Source organism: Tenebrio molitor, chromosome 3 (genome assembly GCF_963966145.1).
Source record: "Tenebrio molitor chromosome 3, icTenMoli1.1, whole genome shotgun sequence".
NCBI lineage: Eukaryota > Metazoa > Arthropoda > Insecta > Coleoptera > Tenebrionidae > Tenebrio > Tenebrio molitor.
Window position 1 is genome coordinate 1,484,921 of NC_091048.1, and position 26,288 is coordinate 1,511,208.

The 26,288-nt window shown below is 35.7% G+C and overlaps 2 protein-coding genes and 1 long non-coding RNA gene across 5 annotated transcripts in view; 1 reads left to right on the top strand and 2 right to left on the bottom strand.

Moving 5' to 3' along the window:
* Positions 1-880: 880 nt before the first annotated feature.
* LOC138126478 (uncharacterized) lies at positions 881-5,952 on the top strand. Of its 2 annotated transcripts, none has more exons than XR_011157849.1 (3): positions 881-2,892; positions 2,950-5,812; positions 5,899-5,952. It is a non-coding gene; the product is annotated as an uncharacterized lncRNA (long non-coding RNA). The 2 variants fall into 2 exon arrangements; XR_011157848.1 differs by having other exon boundaries at positions 881-1,075; positions 1,162-5,812.
* A 1,674-nt stretch (positions 5,953-7,626) lies between these two features.
* On the bottom strand, positions 7,627-14,191 carry LOC138125303 (uncharacterized). The gene is made up of 2 exons (XM_069040554.1): positions 14,047-14,191; positions 7,627-11,934 (listed from the first exon to the last, which is right to left on the bottom strand). The coding sequence occupies exons 1-2, from the start codon at positions 14,056-14,058 to the stop codon at positions 7,693-7,695; spliced, it is 4,254 nt and encodes a 1,417-aa protein (XP_068896655.1). The 5' UTR covers positions 14,059-14,191; the 3' UTR covers positions 7,627-7,692.
* A 557-nt stretch (positions 14,192-14,748) lies between these two features.
* Positions 14,749-26,288, bottom strand: part of LOC138125304 (UNC93-like protein) — a 99,874-nt gene continuing 88,334 nt past the window's right edge. For both annotated transcript variants that reach the window (XM_069040556.1, XM_069040557.1), the window contains exons 4-7: positions 23,239-23,521; positions 22,835-22,994; positions 15,298-15,565; positions 14,749-15,170 (exon numbers count right to left, since the gene is read on the bottom strand). In XM_069040556.1, the coding sequence (XP_068896657.1) occupies positions 14,890-15,170; positions 15,298-15,565; positions 22,835-22,994; positions 23,239-23,521 (992 nt within the window). In that variant the 3' untranslated portion in view covers positions 14,749-14,889. The remainder of the gene's footprint in view (positions 15,171-15,297; positions 15,566-22,834; positions 22,995-23,238; positions 23,522-26,288) is intronic.

The following is a 26,288-nucleotide window of genomic DNA, read 5'->3' on the forward strand; positions in this document are numbered from 1 at the left end:
TCCTCCCCGCTATATTTCCGCTCGTAGTTCCTAGTCTAGCCGCTAGTACCTTCACATTTGGCGCGCTCTCGTGGCGGTACCGGGTATTTTAAATTTTTAAATTTTAAACTGGGTCACTACACTATGTTATTATTTGTCATTTGTTTTTCCACCTAACTTAATTTGTTTGTTATTACACTGTAACGCAAGGCATTTTGATAGCTTCTCGCTTGGTGCTCGGCATTTGTTTCAAAAGTTAGTGTTATTTTTTTATGCGATGTTATACTTGTGATATATTGTTGTTTTCAGAATAAAAATCTCTATTAGAATTTCTAAAAAAACGTATGTGCTCCTGTTTGAAAAAAATTTTTTTTTGACAGTTTAACCTTGAAGCGCTTAGGGCTATACGTGAATTTAATAGGCCTATTCACAACCATTTAATTTGATACATCGATCATTAAAATCGTCCGATAAATAAAGGAACTATGGACTCGTCTTCTTTTTTAAGGACACCTGTATTAAAAAAATGTCTCCAAACGACGGCCATTGAACAAAAAGTTATTATGTACATAAAAGTTTGGGAAAAAATAGCAGCGGCAAAATTGTTTTAAACAAAAGTGATGATTGGTACTACCAAACTCAGGAGCAACTGCGTATCACTGGCAAGAAAACATGCATATTAGGTGTGTGGACTGGCTACGGGGAGATAAAAATTGAACATATAAACAACGATGATAATTTTTGAAAGCAGAAAATGGAAAATGCATTGAAGTCATTTAATGTAAAATGTTTGCTTCCCGAAATTGTTGATCCTAGCCAGTCAAAAAACTTACACCTATTAGAACAATAATTTTGTAATTAATATACTGGGTGACTGACGAAAATCTTTGATGCATATGTAAAAAGTTCGTTGTACTTCTTTTTAGTTATTTTTAATTTGTACTTCGGTACCTTTGAATTTGGCGCGCGCGACATGTGACGACAAAGATGGCGGCGTGTCGTTGTTAGCCTGTAACAAGAGAGGGGACCAACCTTCGAGATCGTTCGAAACGAAAGAAAGCGAGTAATAGCTTTAATGCCGTTTCTCTTGTTACAGGTAAGATTGTTTTATATTGTAAATAAATTTGGTGATGGGTAGATTAAGAAAAATTGTTAGGTAGCAATAAAAAACTCTTGTTACAGGAGAAACACAATATAGTTTTTATTCGCACTTCACGACGACGCAGAAACATTATAAAACGGCATTTCTACAGCTAGTTTGCGAGAAGGATGGATAAATTAAGATTTGAATTTGTGGTGAAATCTGGGGATGATGCAAAAACAAATATAATTTGCATAACGTCGATCACGGAAAGCAGTGGACGAATTTTCATCATTCCGGAAAAACTCCAACCAATAAAATTACATGAGGCGATTATAAAAACTCAGGTTTACCAAAAAGTAAAAGCTACACTACAAAAGAGACACGATAAAAGACAGGTGTGGATCTCATTGACAAAAGAGATAAGTAGAGCATATATAGATGAAGATGGAAACATGCAGTGTATGGACTATTTGCTAGAAGAAGTAACACCGACAACCCAGCAAGAGGCGCCTAGTGCTGGTATTTCAGAAGAGGCGTTAACAAGAATCCTAGAAAGTTTCACTGAAAAGAAAAACGATATTCCTCAACGCCATAATATAAAAAAATTGTCAGAAAAGTTTGTGATAGAAAAATTCACTACAAGAACCTCAAACGTATCTCAATGGATGTTTATTTTTGAAAGTGAATGTACTCGTCTAGGAATTGAAGAAGATATTGAACGAATTGAAGTCCTAAGGTTGTTTCTGGAGGAGTCGTGCCTGGACTGGTACAGTTCCATGCTTATAAAACATACGATAAACTCAAAATGGTCGACATGGAGAGATAGTTTTTGTGAAACGTATGCGGACAAAGGATGGACATCAGTCAGATATGCGATACTATTCAAATATATGCAAGGCTCATTGTTGGAATACGCATTGAAGAAAGAAAGACTTTTATTGGAAGTAAATAAGTCAATAGATACACCCACTCTAATAGATTTGATCGCTACGGGGCTACCAAATTTTATATCTGATAAAATCGATAGAAAGAGCCTGAAGGAAACTAACGACTTATTTAATAGCATCAGAGGGTTGGAACATTTAGTAAATAAGAAGAATTCGGAAAAGAAGATGACGGGTTCTGAAAATAAAACCAAAGCAAAAAACGGAAAAGACAAACCATGCAGAATTTGTGAAAAAGGAAACAAAGGGATCCGTTATCATCCCGAGTCCTCGTGCTGGTTCCAAAACAAAAGTAACGATGGACCAAAAAGAGATCAAATAAAACATGTTAACAATTCTGAATTAGAAACAGAATTAAACGAAATGGATCCAAAAAACTTGTAATTCCACCATTAATCAAAATTAAAGTATTGCTGAATGATACTTCAGAAATTTCGGGAATTTATGATTCAGGTTCAAACGTTTCTTTGATAAATTCGAAATTATTATGTTTAAAAAAAAACCCGATTAATAAAAATAAAAAAAATGCAAACTTAAAAACGATTAATGGTGTGAAAAAAACAATAGGAATGGTAACTTTAAAGATTAAGATTTTTGATATTGAAAAAAGCATTAATGTTTTTGTGATAGATGGAAAGGATTTCGATTACGATTTTTTAATTGGACTAGATTGCATAAAACAGTTCCGTCTAGTTCAGGATGAAAAATTAGAAATTTCCCAAAAAATCCAAAACCCCACAAAGGGAGAACAGACAGAGAAAACGAATGCCACAAATCAAGAAGTAATTCCGGTCTTGTCAGGTAAGAACGTTGAAGGAAAACAAAATTTACAAAATACTAATAGAGAGGTGGATATCCAAAGGAATACTAGGGATGAAATAAATGGTGAATACGAAATAAATTTTAATGAACACATTGAAGCGGTAAATTTTGACATTTCAGTAAATCATCTAAACTTTCAGCAACAGTCGGAAATAGAAGAATTAATATACAAATATAGATCACTCTTTGCTAAAGATAAATATGATATAGGCATTGTGAAAGGTTATGAGGCACGTATTGATCTATTAATAGATAAATATTGTAGTAAAAGACCATATAGGTGCACTATTGAGGATAAAAAAGAAATAGAACAACAGGTGTCGAAATTATTACAAAAAAATCTAATCGAGGAGTCATATAGTCCTTTTGCTGCCCCAGTAACGCTGGCCTATAAAAAAGAAGAAGGAAAAAGATCAAGATTATGTATAGACTTTCGCGATTTAAATAAAATTGTAGTTCCTCAGTCACAACCATTTCCACTAATCGAGGACCTGATGGTTAAAACGAGAGGATGTAAATTTTTTTCAACGCTGGACATAAACTCCGCATTCTGGTCAATTCCTTTGAAGATTGAAGATAAGCAAAAAACAGCATTCGTTACTCAAGAAGGGCATTTTCAGTGGACATGTTTACCGTTTGGTTTAAAAACCTCACCAGCAATTTTCCAAAGAATTTTAAGTACAATTATAAGAAAACATAAGCTATCGGATTTTACTGTTAATTACATAGATGATATTTTAATCTTTTCTAGAACATTTGCAGAACACATTGATCACTTATCATTGCTGTTGGAAGCAATTTTGAAGGAAGGCTTCAGACTGAAATTTTCAAAATGTAACTTCGCACAAGACTCGGTGAAGTATTTAGGACATATAATCAAAAACGATACAATTAGTCCACTGAAGGATAATTTAATTGCTATAAAAGATTTTCCTGTTCCGAAAACACAGAAAAATGTCCGACAGTTTTTAGGAAAAATAAACTTTTATGGAAAATACGTACCCAACATATCGATTACATTAGATCCGTTACATAATTTACTGAGAAAAGGACAGAAATTCATCTGGTCCGAAAAATGTCAAAAATCATTTGAGGCAATAAAAGGATTGCTTTGTTCGACACCTATTTTAGCGATCTTTGATCCAAATTTACCGATACACATTTACACGGACGCGAGTATACAGGGCATAGGAGCTGTCTTGAAACAACCACAACGAAATGGAGAAGAGAACCCATGCGCCTATTTTTCAAGAAAACTGAGCGACACTCAGAAAAGGAAAAAAGCGGTATATCTGGAGTGTCTGGCAATAAAAGAAGCAGTGAAATATTGGCAGCACTGGCTCATGGGGAAAAAGTTTACAGTCTTCTCCGATCACAAACCCCTAGAAAAAATGAACATCAAGGCTAGAACGGATGAAGAACTCGGAGACTTAACATATTATCTATCTCAGTTTAATTTCGAGGTAGTATACTCTCCAGGGAAATACAACTTGGAAGCAGACTGTTTGAGCAGAAATCCAGTATTGGAACCACTTGAAAATCAAGACGAATGTTTAACAATCGTTAACTTAGTCAAGCTAAAGGACATCCAGCATGATCAAAAAGAAAACAGTGCTATAAAAAATAATAAACACAAACTAAACTTACGAGTAAAAGATACAATATATTATAAACAGATGGGGAAAAAGGAAAAGATAATACTGTCGGAGGAATTTAGTAAAAAATTAATAGAAAATATACACTACATTTATTGTCATATAGGCATAAAACAAATGGAAAATAAAATTAAACCATTCTTTACAGCACAGAACCTAACACGCAATATCAAAGCAATCTGTGAAAACTGCGAAACCTGCATAAAAAACAAATCTAGAGGGAAATATAGATTTGGACTAATGTCTCACTTAGGTCCTGCTACTCACCCTTTTGAGATAGTATCCATAGACACCATCGGGGGATTCGGTGGCTCGCGTTCCACAAAAACATATTTACACCTTCTTGTAGACCACTTCACGAGATACGCTTTCATTTTGACTTCGAAAACTCAGAATTCGAGTGATTTTATAAAACTGGTTCGACGAGCTTCGGAAGGCAACAAAATTGGTATGATTCTATCGGATCAATATCCAGGTATAAACTCAAAAGACTTTAAAAAATTTTTGAACGAAGAGAATATACCCATCGTTTTCACGGCAGTAAACGCACCATTCTCAAATGGTCTGAATGAAAGGCTTAACCAAACGCTAGTTAATAAAATTAGATGTAAGGTAAATGAAACAAAGGTAAAATTGGCCTGGACGACCATAGCACAGGAATGCACGAGAAGATATAACGAAACGGAGCACACGGTGACAGGATTTTCCCCTAAATATTTATTGGAAGGAAAAAATATTGATATATTACCAGATGAATTAAAACGCGAAAAAACTTACATTGATTTCCTTCAAGATAGAAAACTCGCATTGGAAAATACAAAAAAATCACATACATATAACAAACAACGATTTGACAAAAACAGAAGAAAGTGCGAGTTAAAAGTAGGAGATTGGGTGTATGTTGAAAACGGAAACCGATTAAACAGAAAAAAATTAGACGAATTGAAGATTGGGCCATATAAGATCCTAGAAAAGTTTTCAAACTCTATATACAGGGTAGACACGGGCCACAGGAAGTCGGAATCAAATCTTTTCCATGTCACAAAACTTGTTCCGGTTCTGGATTAAGTGAATCAAACTTAAATTTATAAATGTATATAATGTATGTTTTTCCATGCAGGGGGGGAGATGTAAAAAGTTCGTTGTACTTCTTTTTAGTTATTTTTAATTTGTACTTCGGTACCTTTGAATTTGGCGCGCGCGACATGTGACGACAAAGATGGCGGCGTGTCGTTGTTAGCCTGTAACAAGAGAGGGGACCAACCTTCGAGATCGTTCGAAACGAAAGAAAGCGAGTAATAGCTTTAATGCCGTTTCTCTTGTTACAGGTAAGATTGTTTTATATTGTAAATAAATTTGGTGATGGGTAGATTAAGAAAAATTGTTAGGTAGCAATAAAAAACTCTTGTTACAGGAGAAACACAATATAGTTTTTATTCGCACTTCACGACGACGCAGAAACATTATACATATTTTTTATTCGTTTTGAATAAATGAAAACTAAATTAAAAAATATTCTTGCACCCAGTTTTTGACTCAAAATGACCAAGTAAGCTATGGATATTTGTCAGTCACGTCATTTTTCAAAACAGTTTGATAAAAATAATAAGTAACAAAAATAAAAATAATAATAATATTGTTGTGGAAGAAAATTTCCAAAGATGGTTTAGTATTAATGTGTGGTGTGGCCTTTTTGGAGCTAGATTGGACTAGTGGGTCCCTTTTTTATTGATGGTAGTCTTAACTAAACAAATTATCATATTATTTATTATCAAACAAAATATGCAACTTTCTGGATGAGATGCCATTAGCAGTATTGAACAGAGTCGTATTTCATCAGGATGGCGTCATACCACAGAATGCACGAATGTTTTATTTTTAAATAATTATTTTGTTTTTGTTTTTGTATTTACGGTCCTATTCGACGGCCCGTTAGATCCCCAGATTTGAATCTATTGGATTTCGTTATATTCATTCGAAACATTCGAGACAATATTTATTTGATCCTAGATTTTTGATTTTTTGTTTTTTCTTTTAATGCAATGATATACAGAAAAAAATTCTCTATAAGAACGAATAAAAAAAATATACAGTGGTTTTTTTTTAAGACTGGCCATAGGGTTTTACATGCTAATTTTTCGACCCCCTGTTAACTTTTGTTCCGATGAAAATATTCAAACCATTTTTGGAACAAAATTGGAAGATTTTTTAAACTATCGGATAGATTACAATTCAATATCCCAAACTGTTGAAAAAGTTGTGAAAAAATATTTTTTAGCGCGCCGAAAGCGTCCAAAATTGGAGATCGTCAGGTGCTGGTTGAGCCGACAATGGCGCTACTCTGGCGGCCGCTCGACGTACTATTATTTCGGCGCCCTAAAAAATATTTTTTCACAACTTTTTCGACGGTTTGGGATATTAAATTGTAATCTATCCGATAGTTTAAAAAATCTTCCAACTTTGTTCCAAAAATGGTTTGGGTATTTTTATCGGAACAAAAGTTAACAGGGGGTTGAAAAATTAGCATGTAAAACCCTATGGCCAGTTTAAAAAAAAAACTCACTGTATGTACAGCGTAATTTAAAAAAAAAGTTGATTATTGTCTGTCAAAAAATACTTAGATGTCGAAAAAAATATAGAATCAGATATTGTTGATAGATAGTGTTGAAGTGTTTTTAGAACTCTTTCATTTGATGTATCATTTATTCAAATCGGGTAAATAAGTAAGATACAGCGTCAAAGGTTTTTCGTCAATTCCTTTATCCCCTTTTTAATATTTACTTTACAAAGATATTTAAATTAAAATTTTCTAGCTCAAAATTGTGTCTTAGTTGACCGGTGTTATCACTACTAAGACACAGGTAACAAAATCGTCACTCTCTCGTCTACCCTTATAATTCCCTTGTCGTACCATTTCCCAGCCAAAGATTTCAGTACAGTTAGCAATATCAAAGCAAAACCATTTGGGGTATATTTCTATGACGTTAGGGAAAATAAAACATAAAATTAGAAAATCGACCACGTGCTCGACTGTGGATGCCTCTTAAAGCCAGAGAAAAGCAAGCAATTGACTGTTCTAATGAGATTTTCTGGTCTTTGTATTTAATGTTAGAGCATTTCATGTAGCGGTAATAAAACAAAATGATTAATAATAATTTTATTTACACAAAAATCAAAATTTTGTCAACACATCACACTTCTTATTTTACTAAATTCTTTCACTTCCTCTCAACTCTAACACCTCCACAATTTCTTGAAACCCTTTCTCTTGTGCTATCTGCAGCGGCGTCATGTCTTCGTTGTTAACCTCGTTCACTTTCACTCCAGCTTTGACCAGTAGATCGACAACGTTCTTGTGATTCTCTTGACAAGCTAAATGCAATAAACTGTACCCGTTGTGACCAACCACATTAACATCAGCACCAGCATCAACGAGCCTTTTGACAACTCTGTCGTATCCAAACCGACAAGCATTCCAGAGCGGAGTCACATCTTTAGTTCCACGAAGATTGACGTCAACTTCGGCAGCAATCAGCAACTCCACTATGTCTTCACATCCGTTCTTGCAAGCTGCGTGTAGTGGTGCAAATCCCTTCTTCTCGACAGAATTGATTTTGGTGGTTGTGCAAGCCAGTAAAAGTTTGACAATGTTGGTCCTTTTTGTCTGACAAGCAATGTGCAATGGTGTCGATCCAAACTTGTTCGATTTGTTGACGTCAGCTTGGGATTTGAGTAGTATTTCCACTGTCTTTTCGTGACCGTATTGACAAGCTATGTACAAAGGAGTACCATGTCTGTTGCTGGCGTCAACGTTGGCACCACGGTCGACCAACAAGTGGACGATCTTGTCAAAACCGTTCAAACAAGCGGTCTGTAAAGATCCAGACAGAGAGCCTGACTTGAGGTTTGAAAGAGACTTCAGCAACAATTCGACCACCTTGTGGTGTCCGTTCTTGCAAGCGATTTCTATCAGTTGAGAGCTGTTGGTGATGTCCGCACCAGCATCTATCAGTATCTTAAGCATTTCGTCTCGTCCTTTCCTGCAAGCGATACTCGTAGCTGTCACATTATAGATGTCTTCGCTGTTGATAACCTGTTGGTATTTGTCAATTGATAAAAGTTTGCTCAAAAACTGTCTACTGTTGTAGTTGGAACAAAGATGCAACAGCGAAAGACTTCTTCTTTCCGTTTTGATCAAAGGAACGTCTTTGATCAGATCAACAACGTGTGCGTGGTCGAACTTTAAGGCGTAGAATAAAACACTACAGATGTCTTTGAAGTTCTGAAAACTGTCAAAATTTAAATCTTCTAGTTTTGACAGTTGGATTAGCGGAAACAAGCACAGTGTTAGGTCAGCATACGCTAAAGAATCGATCTGGAAGAGTTCATCTTTCTTCTTGTGGTCGCACTTTTCCAACAAGTACCCAATGATTTTTTGATAGATTTCGTTCTCTTGCCCTACGGAATCTCCCAGTTTGTCGTCGATGGAATACGTCTCGTCTTCGTCGCACAGTCTAGTGTTCAGGAGGGGGTAGGTTTGCCCCCAAGTGCACGCAACTTGCAAGGGGTTTCTGCCCCCTTTGTCGGTCGAATTCAGGGAGTTTTCGTGTTTGGTCAAAACTTCAAAGTTTCTGTACAAGACTGCTATGTGAGCTGGACAGTCTTTGGCCATCAACAGATCGAAAAGAAATCTCACGTTGGTGTATCTGTTCCTGAAGAGAATTGCTTTCAAGTTTGGAATCTTCTTGTAGTTCTTGAAGAAATAGGACGCCACGAAATACTCTCCGTAGGAGTTGTGCAGAAAAGTCGGAACGAGATTGTCAGAGACTTCGGTGATGAATCCAAAGCCGTCGCAACCAGTCTTGATTTCTTGCAGGAACTCCTCACAATTGACACCGAACATGTCGTAGTGGTTTTGCTCGAAGATGGCCTTCAGAGCTGACTTTTCGTATTTTTTGAGGTAGCTCTTCTTGTACCCTTCCAGAATCTGACTCAGACAGTTGTTGATGTCTCTCAGTTCCGCTTTGTTCTTGTAGTAGTAGTTGAACTTTTCGTTGACAAAATGGTGGTAGAGGTCTGTCAGAGAGAAGATGTTGTTCAACAATTCCGAGTACTTCTGAGGGTTTTGGCAAAACAGCTCGGTCAACATGTAGATTTGTAGCGGGATTCCAAGAATCTCCTTACAATGAATCATTTCAATATTCTCTTTTATCTTCCTTCGTATCTCTTGGACGCTCCCTCCGCACACATTCTTGAGTCGCTCTTCTATGTAAGTATCTTGCTGCAAGCTGTCAAACTGTGTTATGGTCCTAGAAAACACCTTAAACTTCTTCTCCAGGGTCTCCGCAAGATGGCAGCGAGAAGTGATCAACTGCAAAAACCCCTCTTTGGCCAACTTTTTGATAATCTCCATCACACTTTTGAAATTTTCGTCGGATATCTCGTCCATGCCGTCCCAAATGTACGCAACCAAGCGCTCCTTCTTAAAAACTTGCAACACTTCAAAATCAAAATGTCTGTATCTTCTTTGAAGCTTCTCCTCAATGTATCTCTCAAAGTCGGTGTTTTCTTTGCGAAAGTACTGGGAAATGTCCGCAGGGTGCATAATTATGGTCCAAAATTTTGAAGAGAGCTTGTTTCGAAGGCTCTTGGTCATCGTGGATTTACCCATTCCGGCGTTGGCGCAGATCACGTTGATGTTATTCCCAGGATTGGAGTTGTACAGTTTTGACTCTTCAACGAAGTGGTCGTCTGATCTGAAGGCTTCCAGGTTTTCGATGCTGCCTCTGGTCTTGATCCATTCCAACCTTCCGTCTTCGGTGATGCTAAAATGGTGGTACTCTTTCATGTTCTTGCTGTTTCTGTTGCAAATCTCGTCGAAATCTTTCTGGGAACATTCTCCATCACTAAGGAAAATAGATTTCTCTTTAAGTTTCTTCGAAGTACCGCTCGAAGCGCTGAGGTACTCTTCCACCTTAATCACATTGAAGTTGTTCAGATGTTTTTCAACTACGTCCAATTTATTCATACAACTGATAACGATCAAAACATTTTTATCTTCTTCGGCCACTTGAGAGAGAAAGGAGAAGTCGATGATGGTGCTCGTTAATTTCCTATCGATGTGTGGATCGGGGAGTTGTTCGTTGTCTTCACCGATCAAGAGAGGCTTGTCTAACATTTGTACCAGCTCACTTGTGCTGACCAAAGACTGAAATTCTTCGTGTTGCTCAATCAAAGACTTCAAATTGATCTCTTTGCCTTGCAACGAACAACAAAATTCTTCTGTTATTTTCTGATAAATCTCAGACTTGGATTCTAAGTTGCTCAACTGTTGAAAAGTGGGAACACTTTTGATTTCTTCGCAGTTTGGATCTTTCCTCAACAAGACAAATTTTTCACTGGGGCACAGTTCTATCACTCTTAGAGTTGTGGGATTTTCCTTGACAATCAGAGGACACACATTCATCAGCCACAACAACAATGTTTTCTCTTCGTCCTTTAGGTCATCAACCTTCGTAACATAATTGAAATTTAACTGGTATTGGGTCCTAATTTGATTAATTTTTTTGCAATCAACCGGGTCAATCTGGCACTCTCCCCAAATTTTTCCAACTTGGTCCTCGACTTCTTCCGAACAAATTGTTACATGGAATTGTGAAATCGCCTCCTTCAGAAGCTTGTATTTGCTGTTTCCTGGAATTGAAGCGATTGGCTGGACGTATGGAGATAACATTCTAACAGCAATCGCTCGCGTTATCCAGTTTCTTCCTAGTTTCTTCTTTTTGCCAGTTTGTTGGCACCACCAGTCGACGAACGTCAAGAACTTCTCGAAGTAGTCGTTGTTGCAGTTGAAAAATTTTTGAAAAGTTTCTGACGCACTGTTTTTCATTTTATCATAATTGGCTTGTTTTGTATACAACGAGAAATTTTTGAAGAACTGGTTGTACGTTTCGCTACTGCTGTGACCTTCCTCAGCTTCAAATTTGAAACAGTGGCTGTCGCTCCCAGCCGTATTTAGAAGTGAACTGGGTTGGCACTTCACAATTTTGATATTAATATTGTCAAGGTTATATTTCTCTTCGACCTTGGGTAAACCATCAAATTTCAAATTGGTATAAAGTACTGTTTTGTAAGAGTCGTCCTTGATATCCTTTCCATAACTGTCGCAGTATTTTTTCAAGTTGAGCTTTCCGTCTTCGCCGAACAAAGATTCTTTTGCGAGAGTCTTGTTATAGTTTGAATGTTTCAGTTGTATGGCGTATTTCTCCAGTTGGGAATTGGATTGTGCTTCTATGATGACATCGTCGAACTTTCCAAAATGTTTGGCATTTGACGCCAATCGGAAATCTTTGATGTCTTTGCATGTCAACATATTTACGATAAAATTTGCCACGCAGAATACTTCGTAATCCTTGCCTTTCTGAATTGTGCCAGATTGAGTCTCAAACTCCTACAATGAAAGGAAACATTTGCAAATTTTGACATTTATTCGGGGAACAACATTATTTGGTGTAGATACAACCCTTCCAGTAATAATAGTAATAAGAAATAGTGCTTTCAAAGGAACTGTCATGACTTGATAGAATTATCTGCAGTGATAAATAAATTCGACTATGTCCCCCTTTTCATTATAAAATTATAAAATAATTGCGAACTTCCCGTTCACTTCTGATTCCAAAAAAAAAAAATAATAATACAAGTTTTTAGGCATGAAAACGGTCAATTTACGTTCTCAAAAGCGGACGAAAAGTAATTCTTTTTCGGACGCTGAATCGTGACGCCATCTGTTGCTCTGTTTAGTAACTTAACAACGAAACCGACAAAACCGATAATAATTGTCCTGTCACCATAAATTACGTAAATAAGTAATTGTACTGCAAATAATAAATTTCTAGTTTTGTAAGCAGCTGATAAAAAATACGATTAAAAAATCGTTAATATTCATTATTTGAAAAAAAAAAAAATGTATGTGTACCTCTGTCAAAAACCGCCTTTTGTCGTCGCCTGTTTGAAGCCTCGGCTGCGCCTCGGCCAGAAAACTCAGCCTCGGACGAAAAAGATGCACTTTTTGGCCTTGGTACACAAATAACTATTTTAAGAGGAACACTAAACATTTTTTGCGAAAGGTGGCTTCGATTTTGGTTTCGTAGGTGACGACAATTTACCGCTTGCCCTTCCTCATAATTAATATTTTAACTGTCAATTTTCCAAACTATTTTTGATATCTTTATGGGTTTTGGCAAGAATTTTGTTGAAACTGTTTTATAGAAATCAGAATAGAACATCGCGAACGCAAACAGATCAGATAATTTCCTAATTAGATAACAAATTGTGAGAGAATGTGGACATGTGACTGCCATATAAGGACATAGTGATAAGAAATTACATACTTAAGAAAATGTCATTGATAACAACGTATAAAGTTGACATCATAATTAGTCTGGTGTGTGAAATGGGAATTACCCGAGATAACACGTTTCCTGGATAGGATAATACAGGGTGTTATTGAAAGTTGTACAGATATTTTAACCACGAGCTAATGACTTCATGTAGAACTCGGAAAGAATATCTAAAAAATTCTATGTCAAAAAATAAAATGACTATTATTTTTTGAGCTACAATTTTTTTAAATTGCTTTTAGTTTTCTACGTTGTCCTACAACCCCGTAGGTAAAATTTCGGCACATTTTAAAAATACACCCTTGTATATCATGTTTTATAAAATGTACGCCAATCCGAAGTAACCTATAGGAAATATGCTTTAAAACAAGGATACTGCATTGGTATACAATTTATAAAATATGATATACAGGGTGTTAAAATGTGCCGAAATTTTACGTACGAGGTTGTTTGACAACGTAGAAGACTAAAAGCAATTTTAAAAAAATTGTAGCTCAAAAAATAAATGTAGTTTAAAAATTCTATGTCAAAAAATAAAACTACGTTTATTTTTTGACAGAATTTTTTAGATATTTTTTCCGAGTTCTACATGAACCCAAGAGTTCGTGGTTAAAATATCTTCACAGATTTCAATAACACCCTGTATAGTCCACACCCATCATACGAGTATAAGGTCAAAATAAATTAAACATTTTTTTACGCGATTAGCCATTTCTGTTGAAACACCACCTGTTGATGAGAAGATGAGAAATTTGAAATTTTGACATTTTCTAGTATCTGAAACGTCAAAGAAAATCACTGTCAAAATAAATATGTCATATAAATCAATTATCTAACTATGTACATATTTAGCAATTATTTATCTCGTCGACTCATCGTGCATTGTAAATATAATATAAATACAATATTAAGAATCAAGATTGGCAATAATAGTCAGAAAAGTTAGTAAACATTTTTGCCGCGTTGCCAAAGTGACAATGAACAGGTGGTGTTTCAATAGAAATGGCTAAGCCTTTAGGATTCAAACTCTCGAAATAATTTGGACAGGAAATAAAGTGTCAGGGAAGTTGCTTTGATCACGTCACAGAATTATTCAATGTAAAATGGAGTTCCCCAGTACAAAAATGTAATCACAGTAGTATTAAGTAGAAGTAGGTACTTACGTCATCTTCCATAGTTTCTTGGTTGGTTCAATTGGAAACAAAACAAAACAGTTCCGGAGATTAATTGTTTTCTGTACAAATGTTTGCAGTTTTATAAAGCAAACTGATGAACAGTGAGAAACCCACGTTATCATTTATTATTTTTCTGATAAGATATTGAAAACTTTTTATTTAGACTTACAATTAAATGTAAACAATGTTGTTGCAAATTCCCCAGTATCTTATTCTTCTTGATTATTAAAAATTCACTATTGTAACGAGCGTTCAAAAATTTGTACTAAAGCGTGCGGTGGTTTTGCTTCTTTCGGATACATAACCTCACTTTGATCACTATTTTACTCTAAATTAAATAATTCAAAGTAAAAACCATCACTGAGAAAACTTGTTGGTTCGTTTCACGCTGCGCTCGTGTGTGTAAATCCACCACTTGTGAAAAACCTATTATTAGTTTTTTGGATTTGTTTCAATTTCTTTCCATGTTTTGTAAAATATTTATAGCGTGTATAGCGTGTATAGCCTAATTTTTTTACGCACAGTAATCTATAGTAGGTAGCTATTCCACCGAGGGGCATAAAAATTTAATTTGATTCCAAATCCCAGACAAACTCTTCATCGCACCGTTCTACGTGTTTCACTTGAACAAACTTCGCTTTCACTCAAATCCCAATAAAAACTTGCCACGCCAAGAAAAACTCATCCGACTCCGTTAATAAAACTCTTTATTGCTAAACATTTAAAAGTACATTCCAGATTCACAGAATCATTAAAATTAGCTGCAGTTACAACAAAGTGCATTGTAAATTCAAATAATATAATACTTCTTGCGTTCCATCACAGTCTCGTTCACTCGGCCACTTCACCCGATTTGATGTTGTTGTGGACGAGTTCGAATTTTCCCTTTGTCTGGGCTTCCTTCTCGACGTGTTTGTGCTTGTATTGGTGGTATTCGACGACCGTGTACCCCGAAGCTCCTATCAGGAGGAGGCCGAGGAGCAAGTAGAGCTTCACGTCGGTGCACAAGTATGGGCTGTAAGCGTAAGTTATGACAGATCCGGTTGATTCCCACAGCCGGAAATTACTGTAAGAGGCTTCTTCTTTGCCGGGGAAGAGAATGCCGCTCAAAGCTGCAAAGAGAAATTGATTGTACTCAAGTAGCTGTGGTCGGGCGCAGAGCATAAAATGAAGCCCCGCCACCCATTAACCTCCATTAACCACTCCAATAACTTATCCAATGTTAATTTCAATACTTACAGTTGATTTGCACTAGCCAGACGGCATCGCAGATCCCCCACAAGGCAGCCATGACAAAGAAAATCATTTTGTTGGAGGAACTGGGTTGCCAAACGAGGAGAGTGACGATGAGGGCGACGTGCAGAGATAAGGCGAAACATATGACGGGACTCCTTCCTGTGATTTTGATCAAGCTCCCGATGAAGATGGCGGCGATTCCGTTACAAATCCCGAAACAGATCATGACGAAGCCGATATTGCTGATGCCCCAGCCGCAGGACACGTACGCCTGCAAGGATTAAATTTCGCATTAAGTCCGGAGCGGTGGAATTTATGAGATCGCTTAGCCATAATTTCGGAGGCGTCCTGAGCACAATAAAAAATCGTTTATTATGCCTCCTTCTCCTCTGCATTCTATTATCTTTCTAGTTTCTACACACATGACGGCGGAGCTTCACTCGTAAATAACTCGTGGACTTGAAAACGTATTCATTTTGGGATAACGGCCGAACGGGGGAGTGTTGAGCATTATGCGAAAAGATATAAATAACAAGGTTTTTTATTAAGGGATTTTTATGTCGATCCCGGCGTAGAAAACTTTCCATGAAACACTTCCACTAAATTATCTTTTAATATACCTATTCTTAGAAAATTATTGGTTCCATGATCATTGAATTTGAAAATAGCTGGCAAAGATGGCAATTGAATCACTAGTGAGGAAATAATATTTTCTCACTAGTGAGCAAAGTGAGTGTTTTGAGAGTTTGTGGATAGAGGGCGCCAAATATGCTATATTGAAGGTTTTTTTAATCTATTTTTAAAATATTTTTGACTTATTTAAATTTGTAACGTGTTATTTAGATTTCAATTGACGAAAAAGCGTGAAATTGCTTGGGGTAAACTTCTGGGAAAATTCATGCTAAATGCATTGTGTGTTGGTATCACTGATTAAACTAAAATCAGTAAACCAATCACAAACACGCAACGCCTAACAAAATAACCTCTTTTGTTTCGAATTTTGTTGATCCACGACCACTTGTACGGTTGGGGTCCTCGCCTTCGGCTCAGACGCCCAACTTCCGTACTGGTGATTAAACGCACTACTTTACTCACTTGTGTTGAAAATAGATATTTTTTACACTTTACAGACACCACTCTTCCTTGTTTAAATTTACCTACTTTCCTAAGTTCGAAAATTTTCTCCCGGATTTGCTTTGATTTCGCTGTTTCATTTTGTTCTTGATTTATTTTCATCACTTTCATTGTTAAACTGTGAATTTGGCTTAAAACTTGCTAAAAAACAGTGTACTTTTTTCCAAGAGAAAAACACTCACAATTGCTTCATACAAATGACAGCAGCGTGATATTATCTCTGATGACAATCATTTGTAATATTTTCTTCATAAAAAATACAACGTACTCATAAAAAGTGTTAAATGGTTGCATGCTGCGCTGCATTTGAAGCAATAAATGAGCGTTCCACATGGTGGAAGTGTAAACGTGTTGCTATCGTTAATCAAAATAGCGTAAATTATATCAGAAGGTTCGACATGCGATATTATTTAGTGTAGAAAATTGTTTTTCTACAAATGTCAGTAAAATATGACATTATACTGCTGGATTGATAATACTAAAGTGTCACTTCATTGCCATGGCATCTGACGAGTTGACGAGCGGCAGATAAAGTTATTATCTCCGCTGACGAGCGGCAGATAAAGTAAACTAGCTATAGTAGGAGGAAAAGATATTCCGCAGCCAAACTACCAGCCGGAGCACATAAAATTTCATTTTTGCTCCTAATAACATAATATACTATTTCACACTTCTGTTGCCCAAGAAAAGATGCAAATTTACAAAAAATGAGGAATTATTTCTTACGCAACATTTTAAACTTTGTCAGGAACTTTTTGTCTCTCTCAACTGTTCCTTTTTTTTTTGTAATACATGTTCACATAACTGAAATAACGCAGATCGATTAACTATAATAGGTAGGTACTGAAAATCCACATCACGCTAGCAGTACTGTCACGAACTTGACACCAACAACATGAGCTTCACCCTCTTGAGTTACTTCTTCAAACTGGGCCAATTCTTGGCTTTGACGCCTCCATCCGTCAACTGCAAAACTGTCACGTGCGCAAGAAAATTGCACATTTTGTCGATTTCAGCTCTCCTCACATCCGCAGTGGTCGTAAGTTTGACTTACCAGAACTTTTACGTAGATGACATCCCCATAAAAACTGCGGTGTCTCTATTGACAGATGTCAATCTCTTGGGACTATCTCTGTATCCCATGACAGTTTTGGGTTTGAGGAAGGGACACTTGTGGATTGACTTGATCGACAAATTGAAAATGACCGAGTACCTGGTATCGGTTAAAAATAAGAAAGATCGACCAAGGAATGGTTTTTTGTTGTGTGTGGTGGTCAATTTAGTAGCCTTTTTAGTAATCGTGTATCGACACTACATGTGGTACTTACTTGGTCGTTGGAATAAAATTATGCACTATGAGATTTTCTACTTATTAATCTACAACAAATACATCTTCGAACTTCTTCTTGTCGTGATTGTCCACATGTTGTCGCTCAGATGCAGAGGAATACGGCGTCGTCTTCAAGGTTATTTGAAGAAGAACCAAAGCAAAATTACTTCTGGGAACGTACCGATGAAACTCATCAAAAAAATCGAATGTGAATTGTGTCTTTTGAACAAAACGGTGACACTCTATAACGACATGTTCGGTTGGCCCATGTTCCTCATGATTTCTTACACATCATTTGTCATTATCGACACTGTCGACTCCACCATTTTAAGTACTCTAAGACCACATTTATTCCACGCTATAATCGGAACGTTCTTGTTTCTCAGTTGGGGTGTTGTAATTTGTGTTTTTTTTTTTGTTTCCACTGTGAACTTAATTTTTCAAATTTTAGTTGACAACGTTGCTTTTGATTTCCATGTGTCACCGTGTATATCGAGAAGTGGACAAGATTTTGTTACTGACTTGCGACTTTGGACAGCTTTTCAAAAATGGTGCCCATGACGACGATTTACAAGAATTTACAAATTTCGTTTGGGAAAACTCGCCACGATTTAGCGCCGCAGATTTTTTTCAAATTGGAAGATCGACCATTTTGAGTATGTTGGGGAACGTAACGTCGTTTCTCCTCGTCATGATTCAATTTCGCCAAAGATAACATTTCAAATTTATTTTTGAAGAAAGATCAGCTACAACAACGATGCTTCACCATTGCAGCACTTCGACTCACGACTACAGAAATTAATACTGAATTATTTAAACAAATAAAAGTTGTGACATTTTGTATTTTTTTATGTAACACAGACGGCGCGGCGACTCAATGGAAACTGGCGTAATCTTCACGTGATTTACGGGTTGGTTTCCTATTGGTCGCTACGAACTATCACGTGAACACCTCGTGACTACTCCACTGGTTCGCCGCGCCGACTATAGCTGTTTCTTCAAATCTTGCCAACTTTTGCTCTCAGCATCCCTACCTGTGACTCACAGGTAATTTCACCAAAAAGAAAAAATCTTCACCAAAACATCATTTGTTGCTCTTGTAAAATACAGGGTGTTGTTGAAACTTGTACAGATATTTTAACCACGAGCTACTGGCTTCATGTAGAACTCGGAAAAAATATCTAAAAAAATCAAAAAATAAAATGACATTTTAGTTTTCTACGTTGTTCTATAACCTCGCAGGTGGCACATTTTAAAAATACACCCTGTATATCATATTGTACAAAACGTACACCAATGCGGTTTAGTTGTTTTAAAGCATATTTCCTATAGGTTATTTCGCATTGGCGTACATTTTATAAAACGCGATATACAGGGTGTATTTTTAAAATGTGCCGAAATTTTACCTACGAGGTTGTTTGACAATGTAGAAGACTAAAAGCAATTAAAAAAATCGTTGCTCAAAAAATAAATGTCATTTTATCTTTTGACATAGAATTTTTTAGATATTTTTTCCGAGTTCTACATGAAGCCAGTAGCTCGTGGTTAAAATATCTGTACAAATTTCAATAACACCCTGTATGTTGTTTTTCTTTTGGTTTTCCTCTTTTGTCAATTGTATTTCACTATTTCTCAAAAGTATTTCATATTTACGTCACTTTGACATTCAATAGAGATAGGAAATAGTTTTGAGAAATAGTGAAATACAATTGACAAAAGAGCAAAACCAAAAGAAAAACACTGTAATATCTTGCGATAAACAAAGACTCAACTCTGCATTTGGGAAATGTATTGTGGGTTGCGTTTTCAATTCTGTCGGGCTCATTATCGCTCGTGAAATACCCTAGGGGTATATAACTGAAATAACGTGATAACTAGCAATAAATGATAAGTGAAGAAATGTTCATATTTCAGTCACTAACTTCGCACTACCAACATGGACCTCAAACTGTTGAGTTATTTTTTGAAATTAGGCCAATTCTTGGCCTTAACACCACCATCTGTAGACTCCAAAACTTACAGTTTTGGAAGAAAACTGTACATAATCTTAACTTCAGCTCTGTCAACTGTTGCACTCGCCACGACACTCGTTTCCAAGAATTTTTACGGAAGTCAAAACCTCATCAAAGGTGCTGTATGTTTACTGGAAGACATCAATTTGTTAGTGGTGAATTTGTACCCCATGATCATTTTGGGTTTTTGGAAACGGCAACTCTGGGTTGACCTATTCGACAATTTGAAAACCACCGAGTATCTGGTACTGACCAAGAAAACCCAGTGGGAAGAAAAAATTGAATTCGTTTGCTTTGTACTTGCCAGTTTGGTGTTCATTTTGTCGTGTGTGTTTGAACATTACATCTACTACAAAATGGGTGGGTTGGACTACATGGTAAAGGACGAAATTATGTATGTTCTAGCCTATTTTAAGTATTTCTTTAACCTTCTTCTGGTCGGGATTATCCACATGTTATTGACGAGGTACAAAGGAATCAGGCGTCTTCTAGAAGATTGTTTGAAAAATGATGACAATCTCACTTCGAGAAAACTGCGGTTGAACTTTATCAAAAATATTGAACGTGGACTGGATGTCTTGAACAAGACTGTAACAATTTTCAACGACATGTTCGGCTGGGTCATCTTTCTTATGATTTCTCACACATTACTAGTCACTCTAGACATTTTGGATTGTGCAATCTTTGACACCGAAAAACTATACTTGGCCGAAACTATCACAGGACTATTTTGTCTCTTTGCTTGGAATTTAGTAATTGTTCTCATTTTGCACATATCGTCAAATAATTCCTGCGCAACTTTTAGATAACCACTTCAATTCTGATCTCAATATGTCACCGCGTGTATCAAGAAATGAATAAGATTGCGACACTAACCCGTGATTTTCGACAGCTTTGTAAATGGAGTGTGAGCGACGGACACGACGAGTTAGGCGAATTTGCAAGTTTTGTTGTGGAAAATTCACCAAGATTCAGCGCAGCAGATTTCTTTTGGATTGAGAGATCGACCATTTTGAGTATGCTGGGGACTGTTACGTCATTTCTCATCATTATGATACAGTTTAGACAAAAATAAAATCTAAACTGTGTCATAAACTAATTGGTTGCAAACAATAACGTTGCTTTCAGCACCACTTTGAATATCTTGTAAAGAAGAAACATATAGAGAGTAATTTTAAAAAATATACAGGGTGTTTCTGAAAGAAGTGTATTAATTTTAACTGGTAATAGAACTCATCAAAAGGAACAACTTTTCTCTCTGCCATTTTGGCGAAAAACGTTGCGTAATGGCTTTAAAAACTAGGAAAGATTTTCCTAAAACCGTTCATATCTCCAAAACTAAGCTATCTAAAAACGTGAAACAACCAGATTTTTTTGGATTTTTTGCTATACGGGTAGATTTATTTGAATTTCGATTTCGGCGTTAAAACACGTTTTCTGGATGAAAATGGATGTTTTTTTCATATTAGCGCTGATCTCAATTAGCCATTGCAGTATTTAGTGGCGTAGGGCTATTTTAGTGAAAAATCTCTCCATTTTTTTTTGGAATTAAACATCGTTTTTCGGCAAAATGGTAGATAGAAAAGTTGTTCCTTTTGACGAGTTCTATTACCAGTTAAAATTAATGCACCTATTTCAGAAACACCCTGTATTAGCGCTTATTCTTTTATCATAAGTACCTAACATTTACTCTTGATTCTCTCTGAATTCTAAAAATCAATATAATAAAGTGAATTGGACATAAATCAGCAGTGTTTGTCACCCAAAAAAATAGTAGATTATATCATTAAGAGTAGAAGTAAGTCTTTTTGTGCCAAGGCCAGAGACGAAGTCAAGGTCGGCAACTGGGCGAAGCACAAAAAGACTCGGTCGAGCCGTCTGTTGACGTTTCAACCGTTTCTATGGAGATACACAAAGGCGTGATTTTCGACCGCTTGAAGATAAAAATTATTATTAAAGTCAGTCTTATTTTAAATTTGTCTTTTCTCCTTAACTTTTATTCTGTAAGAAACTGTGTAGTTTAGTAATCATAAATTAATAACTGAAACCATCTGGAAATGTACGCTTTTCGTTATCGACTACATTTCTTTTATTATTTAGATAACTGATGTAAACTGATAATTTGCCATAAATAATTAAAACAGCAAACATGCATATGTGCTCATATTGTCACGAACTTGACATTGCCAACATGAACTTCAAACTATTGATTTATTTCTTCAAAATCAAGTTTTAGACACTCCCGTCTATACACTCTAAAAGTGACAGTTTTATTTTACAAACTTTTTATAGAAGGTAAAATAACAAGACCTAATTTTTTATCGGATTTTTCAATATCACGAAAACTTTTTGTTTTGACAATTTTACGATTGAATTTGGGCAAAGGTTAAACCCTCGAGCTAAAGCTCTCGGGCCTAACCAGAATAAAAATGCCCAAATATTAACGAGTAAAACTGTCTAAAGCAAAAATGTTTAAGTGAAGATTGGGAAATTTATCAGATATAAAAAATTAGGTCGTGTTATTTTTGGCAAGATTAATTCCAGAATACAAACTTTAACGTTAATTATTTATTTATAATACCTACAGTTATTAAAAACACAATGATTGAAAATCTGACAGGAATAGCATGCAATTTTAATCACTTTGGATAGGAGTAGTAGGACGTTTTTATCGCGATAAACATTTTTAATTGGACGAAAGCAAGCGCTCTGATTGGCTGAACACGCACGTGTGTACCACAAGACTTGTTAATGTTGAATCTGCACCCTATAATAGCTTTGAACTTCTAACTTCAATCAGAAAAATATTTTCCTTGAAGGTTTTCATTTTTTTTTTGTGTTAGTTTTCACTTCCCATTTTACAAATGAACTGAATAAATTCTTAAGTAAAAAAAACTTCAAACCCCTTAAGTTAATTGGAATATTATGGATTTACTACAGCGGGAGAAAGTAATTATTTTTTTTATAAAAGCTCTGGAATCAGGTTTTCAACCAAACCGAAAAAGCTCTCACCCTGTTCACATTTGCAAACACAATTTAAAAATGGCCCAAACAAACAACTTACCGCATTAAAGTCAGCAGCGATGAAGGCCTGTTCAGCTCCAATGAACATCGTAATTGGAAGTATTAATATTTGATAGGGATTGGCAAGTTGTTTTATAGTGACTGCGAGCAACTTGAGCCCGGAGAGGCCTGATCCGCTCCCTTTTCGTCCTTTCCCGTATCTGAAAACACCATCAGCTCGAGGATATTAATCTGTACTAACCTTGTACAGTCGATCTACTTGAATGGGACATTAAGGCAACTTATCAGTTACCTCGATGGGTATTCAAACATTGACAAGTTACGATTGTTTGAGGTTATTAGTCGAGAAAAAGAAAGTGTGAAAAATGTAACCAACAAGCTCTGGATCTATTTGAATTTATTTCCTTCCTCACACATTCGTGCTCTTAATTCTCTCTCTCTCACCTGCGCATGGGGTCGACGAAGAAGGCCACTACCAGACAGGCGGCGATCATGCAAGCGAGATATATTCCGGTGATCAGGTGGATTTTTGATGTTTCCGGGGGATGTAGGTTGGGGTTGGCCGCTTCTGCCGCCGTCCTCGGGCAGAAACTGGCGCCGCATATATCATTCGGGATCTCCTCCTGTAATGCCGAAGAGACGGTCTCGGATAGCAGCGATGTTAGGTTCGAGACCGTTGTGTTGGTCGAGAGTGCGGTCGGTTCGGGGGCTCCCCCGGTTGAGAGGACTGCAACAAAAGGTCGGCTGAGAATACGTAATAGAGCCCGAATCCATTAAGGAAGGAGAGAAGTATTAGTTATTTGGCTGATGTCGATGGCAATGACGATTGTTTAATATGAGAAGGGCGAATGAGAGGTGTCTCAAGTGAGAAGAAAAAGTGGGGAGTTTCCTAGAATAAAGAACGATACAAATTGTGTACATTATAGAGGGTGTCTCAGCTAAGACTTTCGAGCCTAATAACTCAGTTATTTTCCAGCAGATTTTTGTGAAATTTAAAATGCAGATATTTTAGACGGTGATTTATTCTGTGATGTGTTGTGTATCGGGTCTTATAAGGCAACATTAGTAAAGCTTCAGCAGTAAGAACGACTAGGTAACGTTTAAATTAAAATTTACTATTGTACGAAAAATCATTGCTAATCGTTTAAACTTAATAACGGGCCTTCAAATAAATTTATATTTAGAGCAACCTATGGAAATTCAATTGTTTGCAACATTTTTCCAGCGTAGAAAATGACACAAGAAACGTCAGACATTTTAACGAAATAAAATTAGATTAGAAAATATGTTTAATTTTGGTAGTGCATTCTCCCTGTTCCCCCTCCACGGAATATGACAATATAAAATTGGGAAAAAGCTTACTATGTAACCTGTGTAACTCCGGAGAATAATTGGTTACCTAAAAGAATTATTTTACACTGTTAGCAGAATTATTATTATTATTATTATCGTATCCCACCTCCACCCGGCGGCACGGCAATTTTGCCGGAGTACATACACTATTACGGATAATACTATCAAGTAATAGTACAGTGCTTATCAACATAATTACCGGCGTCTCGCCTCCACATTTTGACTTTTTTGTGTTTTATGTTCTGTGTCAATGTTAAGGAATTTCCTCACGATGTGAAATGAGTATAATAATATACCTTTTTGAATTTCAACCACCAATGTGTTCTCTAAGTCCAAAATTTTTAAATTTTTAAAAAGAGATTGCGGTACTATTCCTGTTGCTGAAATTATAAATGGTAAAATCGAAATTTTTTCTAAACACCAAAGATTTCTCATAGCAACGGAGAGTTCTAAATATTTATTAATTTTTGTATTATATGTCTGTGTTATATTGTGTGAATTTGGAACAGCTATATCTAAAAGATATGCTTGCTTTTGTTGTTTATTTAAAATAATAATGTCTGGTCTGTTATGCTGAATATGAATGTCGGTTAAAACTGTACGATCAAAATACAATTTGTAATTGTCATTTTCCAAACAACTTTCTGGTTTATAAATATGATGTGGTTGTGTATCCTTTAATAAGTTGAATTTAACTGCTAAATTCATGTGTATAATTTTTGCGAATATATCATGACGTTTTTTATATTCGCTTTGAGCCAAAACGGTGCAAGAAGAAATGATGTGTTCAATGGTTTCCCCTTCAGTTCCGAAAATCCTACATTTATCAATGATCGATTGTAATCCGCATATGTGTTTTTTATAATTTCTTGTATGTATAACACGATCTTGTATTGCAAATATAAAACCCTCAGTCTCAGGATGAATATTTGATTTTTTAAGCCATGCATGAGAAGCTTGAATATTAATTTCTGGTTGTTCTAGTTCTTTAAAATATCTCCCATGTAAAGACTTTTGTTTTATATTTGCTATAGTGTCAGGTATATTTGGCTCAACAATATCTGAAATTATTTTATCGCTTAAATTTAAAGGTGTGTAACCTTTATCCGCTGAAACCAAAGCATTAAAAAAAGTGTTATCACGAGCTCTATTGAGAAAATAATTTTTTAGTGAAGCAATTTGATTATGTTGTAGAATTTCTAGATTTGAGAAACCCCTACCACCATTTTCGCGTGGTAAATTAAATCTTTCAATAGCAGATTTGGGGTGGTGTTTACAAAATTTTGTAAAGAGAACTCTAGTTTGAATATTTATATTCTGTAAATTAGTTTTGGACCATTTTATAACACCAAAAGAATAGGTCAACAATGGAACAGCATATGTATTAACTGCTTTAATTAAATTATTACCGTTTAATTTTGATTTTAAAATAGATTTAATTCTTAAATAAAATTGTTTTTCTAAATTTTCTTTTATAATTGAATGTTGAATATGATTTGATTGATTAATACCTAAATATTTATAAAATTCTCCTTTATTTAAATTTTTAATGATTTCTCCTTCTTGAGTTATATATTCTAAATTTTCGTAATGACCGCGACATATTGATTGCGTTTTACACTTATCAATACCAAAAGTCATGCCAATATCATTTGAGAATTTTTCAGTTATTGTTAGTAAAGATAAAATGTGATTCTTTTTAGATGCATAAAGTTTTATGTCATCCATATAAAGAAGGTGATTTAATTTGGATAGTGTGGTATTATTAAGTCTAATATTGAAACCATATCCAGTGCTATTTAATAGATTTGTCAAAGGATTAATGGCTAGACAAAACCATAAAGGACTTAAAGAATCTCCTTGATAAATTCCCCGTTTAATTTGAATAGGCTCGGAGTTTAATTTAGTATTGTTTATTGATAAATTTAAAGTAGTTCTCCAAAATGTCATAACATGGGATAAAAAGTTAATCAAATCCAAATTAATTTTATAAATTTTAAGAATTTTAATTAACCATGAAAGTGGTACTGAATCATAGGCTTTTTTGTAGTCTATGAATGCGGTATAAATATTTCTATTATTTTTTCTAGCTTGTTCCATTATTACCGTATCTATTATGAGTTGTTCTTTACAACCAAAAC